The 9,667-nt window shown below is 48.4% G+C and overlaps 2 protein-coding genes across 2 annotated transcripts; one reads left to right on the top strand and one right to left on the bottom strand.

The window, feature by feature from the left end:
• Positions 1–3,620, bottom strand: ttl (tubulin tyrosine ligase). Its single transcript, XM_084458607.1, has 7 exons — positions 3,443–3,620; positions 2,854–2,932; positions 2,512–2,744; positions 2,012–2,147; positions 1,518–1,787; positions 1,174–1,317; positions 1–238 (listed from the first exon to the last, which is right to left on the bottom strand). Exons 1-7 carry the CDS (start codon positions 3,609–3,611, stop codon positions 37–39), a joined length of 1,233 nt encoding a protein of 410 aa, XP_084314733.1. The 5' UTR covers positions 3,612–3,620; the 3' UTR covers positions 1–36.
• A 1,097-nt stretch (positions 3,621–4,717) lies between these two features.
• fignl1 (fidgetin-like 1) lies at positions 4,718–7,257 on the top strand (the record flags this gene model as incomplete). Its single annotated transcript, XM_084458596.1, has 2 exons — positions 4,718–4,746; positions 5,282–7,257. The coding sequence occupies exon 2, from the start codon at positions 5,299–5,301 to the stop codon at positions 7,255–7,257; it is 1,959 nt and encodes a 652-aa protein (XP_084314722.1). The 5' UTR covers positions 4,718–4,746; positions 5,282–5,298.
• Positions 7,258–9,667: the final 2,410 nt, after the last annotated feature.

The raw sequence follows: 9,667 nt of genomic DNA, 5'->3' as shown, positions 1-9,667 counted from the left end.
GCTTCTGAGGAACAGAAGGGGTGTATTCTTGTGTGCTTACAGCCGGGTGAAAGGCCCCACGTGGAGAGGCCCTCTCAGCTTGGGGGAGGAACAGCAGGATGCGGTGACCGTGGAGAAGGAGGGGGAGGAAGAGTAGGGCGAAGAGGAGGCAGAGGAGGAGGAGGAGTCACTGTTCAGGGTGAAGACACTGGATATCGCCACGTCAACAATACCCTGGCAGAGCTCAGGATAGAGTTTCCTGGAGGGAGGAGAGACAGCAGTGTGGTGAGGACAGGCCTGCTTTGAGATCACACGATATAGACAATTTTACACTTGACTATATTGGTAAATGGTAAATGGACTGCACTTAAACAGCGCTTTTATCCAAAGCGCTTTACAATGAAGGCCTCTCATTCACCCATTTACACACCAATGGTGGCAGCTGCCATGCAAGGTGCTAGCCTGCTCATTGGGAGCAATCTGGGGTTCAGTGTCTTTGCCCAAGGACACTTCGACATGTGGACAGGAGCCGGGATTCGAACCGCCGACCCTACTTGACTATATTCAGTTGAAACGCAAAACAAACCCTAACATATAGTAATAGTTTAACCCTAACATGGCAAGTTATAGAGAGCCAAAGCTATGAACATTCTAATTTATAAAGGAACCTCTCAGCTGGAGCCAAATAAGCATGATCAAATGAACACATAATGGTCTGTGGAAATCAGAGCACAGCACCATCAAGGACTCGTCCAGGGCTAAATTTAGATCAGATGGTCGAATAATGAAATCAGAGACCATACTGGTCAGAGGACAAGCTGTTCTCTCTAATAATGGCAGAAAATCTGTGTGCATCCGTGTGGCTGTATCCCGATTTTCTTGACAACCGGCCACAGTATGAAGTTAATATTCAGCAGGGGTACTGCTCAGGACCCAAGGACGAGCATGCGTCACGTGTGAAGTTTTTTGGATCAGTGGTTCTCAACAAAATCGGTTCCTAACGATACGGGCATGTGTTAATGAGCAAGGGACCCAAGGAAGTGGAGCCAGAGGGCACTGTGTCGCCATGTGTATCCATCACAGTGTCATAACATAGCTTGCTTGCTAACAACTGTACAGCACCTACATGTTAGGGAAGAGGGGGAAGGAAGGACGGACGTTGAGAAAGAGACAGAAACAGGAAACAGTACTGACTGTGCGGAGGCCGGAGCGCCGTTGATCTCGATCAACCACACCTGGAAACTCTCGTCCACCATGAAGTCAAAGCCAAAGAGCTGGAAGCTCTGATAGGACAGGTGTTTGGTGCTGATCGCTGGTTCAATGCACGACAGACAGCTCCTGATGGAGGGGACAGAACAATCATAGTCAAGAGTAATTATAGTACATCATTCATCACAAGCTATTGATTTACACATACTGTAAGAAAGGACATGCAAGGTCATCTAATTAAATATTTGTATATACAGGTAAGTGCCTATAGCATTTCACATAACCATTGTCAATAGTGCTTGAAAGGATACAAGGCGAGAGAAACGTACTTTATGATTTGCTTGATCTGAGTTAAGATGGTGGTCTCCAGGACAATGTTGTGAGTGGACAGCAGGTACTGCCTGAACTCGTCAAAGAACATCTCGTTGCCCTCTTCGTAGCGGCCATAGTTCTGGGAGTGCTCCTTCTGGATGCAGTGATTGGTCAGGTGGCTGGTCATGTCCTGGAGGTTGGAGCTGTTGTATGGCTCCGAGGAGGTCCGCAGAACGCCCTCCCGGTAAAGGTAGATGTTGTACTGATGGTCTACAAGCACCCAGCTCCTAACAAAAGCAAATTCAAAGAGTCAGAAACCCAATTTTCAATTATGGGTCCCGCAGTGTCAATGCGCTCCCGGGTTACTAGCAGAAAACACTCATCAGTAAAGTTCCCTTGATTAGGCCAAAATGTCCCTCTGAGAAACTAGCCTACAATATTGAGCTACAGGACACCAAATTACAGTAGGAATGAATATATGTACAATACAATGAAGACAAGGATGACTTACCTGATGTCAAACTTGCGATGGCCAGGCTCCAGAAGTAGCGGCCTCTCCAGATACTTCTGAATGACGTGAACTTGCCCCTGATTATCAATGTATTCCAGCAACTGATTTGCATCATGTGATATAAAAATCCCAGCACCTGTAATAAAACATGTTTTAACATTTCCATAAAAAGTAATCTCCTTTACTGCACAGTAGGTTTAAATAAGCAATTCACAGTTGCTACAGGACACAAGATACAGTAAACCCCTCTTCTCCACATCCTCAACTAGTGAAAATACAATGATCAACAGAAAGGACACTTTCAAAGTCAAAGTCTACTTTATTCGTCACCTACTCATTCATACAAGTATGATGTGCAGTGAAATGTTATTGCTAGTGCCTACGTGTGCTTAATAAGTACAGTAACAACGTAAAGTAAGTAAAAAAGTGAAGTAAATTGCAAAATACACACACAAATAACAAATACAAAAGAATGTAACATTACAGATTCAGTAACTCACCTTTAGCCCCAGCAGATGACTTGGCAATCCACACTGTTCCTTCTCCACTGTCCTTTTTGGAGTGATAGGAGGCCAAGAAAACCTCCCGCTCGTCCGTCTTGGGGTTGCTCTTCATGTGGCTTATGCCGTTGGTAGCAGGAGCGACGGGAGTGTTGAGGTTAGTGGGATAGATGATGTAGGACTCAGGGAACCAGTTACAAGAGTCTCTCAGCTCCGGACTTGTCTTAATTAATCTGTATGATGTCAAGAACAAGCACCCATCAACTAAGAGTGCACTAATTTGTCACAAACTATTGATTGTTTTACAGTCACTGAATGTATGTTTGACAGTAGCCCACGTACTTGACTAACGATGCTTTGCGGCACAGCTTGTCAGCGCCCCTGTAATAATTCACCAGCTGCATCAGCCCTGGTTCATGACCTGTGGATAAGAATCACACAGGAGAGAGGAGGAAGATGATAAGATGAATATGTGGCACAAAATAGAGGTTAAAACATCCACAAAAAGCATATTGCACATTCCACACACAAAATATGACAATTCCTTGTGCATGGAGCGCTAACGACCTGACACAGTTGAAATACCATAAAGGCTAGTCTAAACAATGCACGATTCACAAATGTCAGTGATCAAGGATGTGGTTAGATCTGCATCCAGAATGCAGATAGTGCCAGATGGATGAGTGCTGATTACTGGTTTTAACTTGAATTAGTCTAAACTTGAATAGGTCGCTAGGAGGGAAGGATCATGTCTTCCCCCGTAAGTGGGGGCAGAGGGCATGCTCAGGAACCGAGTTCCGACACCAGATTTGCTTGCCTTAGGCTTACTTATGTAGGACCTAGCCTACTTTACTGTACACTACCAAGTGACACAAATTAACCACACACGTTTTTCCGTCTTACAGTCATGATTCAAAATACAATAATTTACCAAGCCGTCCAAAGGGCAGCCTGTTCCTTTCGCCCAGCATCAAGTTGAATCTCGGATTGTCTCTTTTCAGCCTCTTCCATTGTCCAGTTGAGACGAGGATTTTAGAAACTTCTGCGTACACGGTACTGTTGTCATCACGGCCGACAAATGTATACATTGGACCACTCATAATGGCAATACGATGATCAGTCAAATAAACTATAATTTCTAGTACTCTCTAGGTAAATTAGATAGTTGCGGGCAAGCTCCGTGGGTCTGTTGGTCGGGCACTGCAGCCTGGCGAGGGTTATCTCCGCAGACGGCTCTGTGGCATGGCGATGAGTCAGTCATAGCCAGGACAGGTTCCCTGTAAAATACTGTGAGCCTTCAGAAGAAGTAGCTAAATAGGTGCCTGAAATCGCAAACAGTCCTTGCAAATACTTCATATTACATGACTGAAATACATTGTCCACCATGGGTACCCAGATCAGGGTGTGACTGCGCTCCTGGGTTGTCCCTCGACTTGAGATCCCCTGACTCCTGACAGTCAGGACAGGAAAAGATAGCCAATGCGACCAACTTGAACTTGTCAAAGCGGTACGATATCAAAGCAAAAGCTCACGAGTAGCCGGCTGGGAAGCTGCTTTCATATATATTCGTTAGGTTTAGTACAGGGTAATCCGATCTTTAATTCACACTATTTTCTATCCCAGGATCACCCGTGCTTCTTTATTCTCGGCAGTTGTCATCCTCAATCGTCAGAATAAACAGGAACTGCACAGGATTGTGGTTACTGTAGTCTACTGTCGTCTACTATTACGTCTCGTAATAACCAAATCAATATTTTATTCATAAAGAGTTATATGTAGCCATTCGCAAAGGCATTTTTAGTAAATACGGGGGTTTGTGAAAGTAATAGCGGACACAACCCCATTGTATTAGAATAATGCAAAAGTTATCTACTGCATATCCCATAAAGCCCAGGATTATTTTGAGGGGGCGTCACTTCACACTTCCACCACTAGATGCCGCAGAAGAGTCACTTTGGAATTAAACATGTTTCTAGTCAAGTCTGTCACTTTTGCGCAGCATAAAGAAACGCAATCCTCAGCGTTCCGTTATTGAGACCATTTTATAGTAAAGCATTATTAGCTAATAATCAAGTGCTTCTTTAATGTGAAAAATGTGATGAAATGCATCTGACCCATTACGGCCCAGTATACAGAAATCGCCGAGTAACGTAGCTGTATACCTTTAAGAAGCTGGCGGGAGGTTTTGTAAACTCGCTGACTGACAATCCTCTGGACGACTTCTACAAATCTGTTGTAAGTAGCTAGCTAAAGTTAACTATATAGAGATATAAGCATGACTTTAAGTAACTTAACTTAGTTAGCGAACTATGTGTGAAGTATGTGTGAACCACCTGGCAATAAACAGATCTTGAGTCTTGAGATCTTGAGTCTTGAACTGGTACTAAATCCAATAACACTAGAGTTAACTAAAGCTAGCTAGTTATGCCAGCTTGCTATGAATGGTTACGCTATGGCAACGCTAATCGTGTGTGTGTGTGTGTGTGTGTGTGTGTGTGTGTGTGTGTGTGTGTGTGTGTGTGTGTGTGTGTGTGTGTGTGTGTGTGTGTGTGTGTGTGTGTGTGTGTGTGTGTGTGTGTGTGTGTGTGTGTGTGTGTTAGGCTAGCCATAGCGGCTAGCTGAATGTATTGGCAGCTGGGCAGTTGAACCGAGGTTTCCATGGGGTCGCTAATTAAATGTTACTTGTTGTTTTTTTTGAGTGCGTATTGTTTGCCTGGTTGCTTCTTGGATCTTGCATTGTTAATGCCTCCTGTCCCTGCTCCTTACTCAGGCTGCAGCACGCCAGGCATGAGTGGCGCACACCTGGGCGAGTGGCAGAAGAGGTCCTTTGACATTTCATCTGGCACCTGCACACCTGAACAGACGGCAGACTCCTATCGGGCGCACATCCTCTCCATTCAGTATGCATGGGCAAGCTCCCAGCTCTCCCAGGCCGCCGCAGCCGGCCTGCTCAGGACCTGCTCGGAGCGCTACGCCGCGGTGGTGGACTCGGACGACCCCCGCACGGGCCTCAACAACTACGCAGAGGGCGCGCTGCACCTGGCCCGCAGTCAGAGGAACCACAGCGACAAATGGGAATCGTCCCTGACCACGGCCAGCGTGCAGGAGCTGCCGTGCGTGCAGAGGATGATTCAGGCCGGGACGGGGGGCGGGGCGTCCCTTGTGGCGCCGGCAGATGTTAACATATCTGTAGGACGAGAGAGCAGAGGCAGCTCCCTGTCTCTAGTACCCTCCTCTGGAGTCAACGCAGAGCCCCCGCCGTCCAAGTCCACGGGACCCCCGTTTCCCAAGGCTGAGGGCAGCAGCACTTTTATTAATCCACTGGGTGGCGCAGCAGAGAGGGCAGGAGGCTTTGAGGGAATAGCGGGCGATCCGCACGCCTCCGCTCGCCCTCTGGCGCGTGCTCCGTCTCTATTCAGCAGCCGTAACTCCCCGACCCAACCGCCCGCAAACCCAGGCGGCCAGTCTGTCGGCTTTTCCTCCTCCAACCCCTCTAAGAGGAAGAACTTCTACAGCTCCTCAAGCGGGGAGGGCTGCCTGGACAGCGGGCGGCGTTGGGGGGCCGGGTTCGGAGGCCAGGCAGGGCCAGACTCACGGAGCTCCAGCAGCTTCAAAAGCGCCAGGGAGCAGCTGATTGTCGACCAGCAGAAAAAACACTCCCACCAGCAGCAGCACCAGAGAGCTCAGCCTCCGGGCGTGACGGCCGTGACAAAGAAGTCCCTGGGAGCCAACAGGCCACGGGGCAACTTCTCCAAGTTTGTGTCGCCTGTGCCAAGGCAGGGGGAAGAGGAGGGCGGGGCCGGTCACAGCGGCATGGCCCAAGAGAATCAGATTGTGGACGAGCGCCTAAAAAACTTTGAGCCCAAGATCATCGAGTTGATCATGAGTGAGATCATGGACCATGGGCCCCCTGTGGCCTGGGAAGACATAGCCGGTCTGGAGTTCGCCAAGGCCACCATTAAGGAGATCGTGGTTTGGCCTATGCTGCGGCCAGACATCTTCACCGGGCTCCGTGGCCCACCCAAAGGCATCCTCCTCTTCGGCCCCCCGGGGACGGGCAAAACACTGATAGGGAAGTGCATCGCCTGCCAGTCGGGAGCCACCTTCTTCAGCATCAGCGCCTCGTCGCTGACGTCCAAGTGGGTGGGCGAGGGGGAGAAAATGGTGAGGGCCCTGTTCTCCATCGCCCGCTGCCACCAGCCGGCGGTCATCTTTATAGACGAGATCGACTCCCTGCTGTCTCAGAGGACGGACGGGGAGCACGAATCGTCCAGGCGGATAAAGACAGAGTTCCTGGTCCAGCTGGACGGGGCGGCCACCTCCGCCGAGGACCGCATCCTGGTGGTGGGCGCCACCAACCGCCCTCAGGAGATAGACGAGGCGGCCCGCAGACGCCTCTCCAAGCGCCTGTACATCCCCCTCCCCGAGCCCGCCGCCCGGCGACAGATAGTGGCCAGCCTCATGGCGCGGGAGAAGAGCCAGCTGGGCGAGGAGGAGCTACGGAGCGTGGTGGCGGGGAGCGAGGGCTTCTCCGGGGCAGATATGACCCAGCTATGCCGGGAGGCGGCGCTGGGCCCCATCCGGAGCATCCAGTTCAGCGACATGGCGACCATCACGGCTGACCAGGTCCGGCCCATCCTGTACAGTGACTTCCAGGAGGCCCTGAAGACGGTGAGGCCCAGTGTCTCGGCCAGAGACATGGAGGTGTACCAGGACTGGAACAAGACGTTTGGATGTGGACATTGAACAAATGCTTGTTTTCCACACACATTGCTCTCTGTTATTGCATTGAACTTTTGCTGATAAAATAAAATGTGTGTTCTGGGAGAAAAACGTTGTTTTTGATGCAAGAAAATATTCAAACACTATTGAGATAAATCTGTTTTTTTTTGGAAGGTTGCATTATTCAGTACATGTTAGGAAATACGTGCCTATGATACTGTATAGATTTACCCTGTCGGTAAATGTATTTGTTTTCCGATATTTTGTGTGACGAGAGAAACACCACTGTGGGAATGTTTTTAGTTTGTCTGAGGGGGTGTGAAGTGGTCCTAATAAAGTTGCCTAAGAATTTGTGGTTATTCTCTGAAAACTTTTTTTCCTTTGTAACACAGGAAATGTGGCAAAGGTTTAGTTAAGGATCTTGGGCTATGGAGTAATAAACTGCTGTTCCCTTTTCACTCCTTATCCACTGCAGAGGGTTGCTTCCTGTTGCGTCTCAGGATTGAAGAAGTTATTGTCTCCCTGTCGCTGGCTTTGAGTGAAATGTTACTGAGACAGAATCCAAATGTTCCTGATTCTTTGACTTAATTCATGGGTTTCTTTGTGTGAGAGTACAGACTCAATACAGAGAGTAACCTGGTGCTATGACATGCCGCTATATGCCCTTGCACTAACTCCTATGTCAGGCTTCATGTTTAAGAGACTTGGAATGTTATTTATCTTTAAACGCTTCGTCGGGTCTCACTGACCTGCCCTCTCCTCACAGCAGAACTTTGAGCCCCGTCAGCCAAGTCTTAGTCCTGAGGAGGAGTCAACAGGGAGTTAGAATATAGCTGATCTCCTTTTAAGTTGAACGCCTCTGTTCATCCGCTGCTGCTGTGTGTGGAGGAGCCGATTATAGATCGTGTACACATGAAAAGAAATTGTCATGTAATTTTTATGAAACAATCTTTGAAAAACTGGAAGACCATGAAAAAAGGCTTTCATTTATTTTTCATATTTTTGTCAAGTCGTGATTAATATTTCAGAGTTCTGTGGCTGGCCGCAGCATTGAAGCTTTGTTGAAGAAGCCAGTAATGCAAGTAGTTAGCAGATCCCCAAGGGCTGGTGGAAGCTTCTCAGAACAGCAGGGCTCCTCGTAGTTGGACCAGGACAGATGCACTGCATTCCTCTGGTGGTGGGATAAAATGGCAGGTCCAGTTCCGTCACAGTGGAGAATGTCAATCACATTGCATATTTTCTAACACCTGATATGCCCAGACAAGGAATTATAGTAATGTAAGCCTTGGCTGATGAAGTTCTTAACAAATACTTGTCTACTAGAGCTAGACAAGACTAGAACTTTACCACTAATATACAACATACCGGAAGGTATCCCTTGGCAAGATACTAGATGAAGAGTTTATCAAAGTGTTCAGATGTCCACTCTTCTCCATAAATGAATGCTGACTGGCTTTTTTTTATGTTTTTGTAATATGTAAATTGTACAATTTTTGTAGGAAATAGTCAGGCTTGCCTTCGAGGCTAATTGTTGTGTTCATGCATATATAAGATACTACAATTTGTAGTTGGTTTGGTAAAGTGTTTCTAAATGGTCCTTTTCTTAGTAGATAGTTATCCCTCAGTTCAAAAGAAATGTATTGTTAATGCAGTCCAACAACAATTTTATGTGTAAAATGAAATAAAAGAGCTAGAAGCATATTGAAAATGCTATTTTTTTCTTTTGATTTGCTACCCTGGACATAACCTGGCATGGTCAGACAGGATCCCCCTATTGGATTGGTTAACTTTGATTCTTAAGTGGTTTCAGTGACTGCCGAAAAGTGGAAGTACAATTTGGGATTCTGGCAGAAGGAGAGTGTCTTGGCCAGATTATCCCTCTCATGCAAATGTCCTCCCTCCCCTGTTAGGTCCCAGTGAAGCGTGGCCTGGGTCTACTGGCCACAGCTGCTTCCCGTTTCCGCAGAATCACACAGCAGCCATCTGGACGAGGCTGTCGCTGTGCAGCGCTGATGAGCTCCTCCTCTGGCCCCTCTCTCTGTCTCTCTCTCTCTCCAGGCAGGTCTGGTCCTCTGAGCCCTGGCCCCTCGGTCTCTCTCTCTCCAGGCAGGTCTGGTCCTCTGAGCCCTGGCCCCTCGGTCTCTCTCTCTCCAGGTCTGGTCCTCTGAGCCCTGGTCTCTCTCTCTCCAGGTCTGGTCCTCTGAGCCCTGGCCCCTCGGTCTCTCTCTCTCCAGGTCTGGTCCTCTGAGCCATGGCCCCAGCCTCATGCTCCACTGCCTGATCCCCACTGTCCCAGCTCTGCTGCCGCCTCTGCTCCTCTGTGTCCTAGCTGTCCACTCGCTGGCTCTGCTCCTCTGTGTCCTAGCTGTCCACTCGCTGGCTCTGCTCCTCTGTGTCCTAGCTGTCCACTCGCTGGCTCTGCTCCTCTGTGTCC

This window comes from Borostomias antarcticus, assembly GCF_949987555.1.
Source record: "Borostomias antarcticus genome assembly, chromosome: 25".
In the NCBI taxonomy this organism is placed as follows: Eukaryota; Metazoa; Chordata; class Actinopteri; order Stomiiformes; family Stomiidae; genus Borostomias; species Borostomias antarcticus.
Note: the sequence above shows the minus strand (reverse complement) of the source record. Positions and strands in the feature narration are given on the sequence as shown.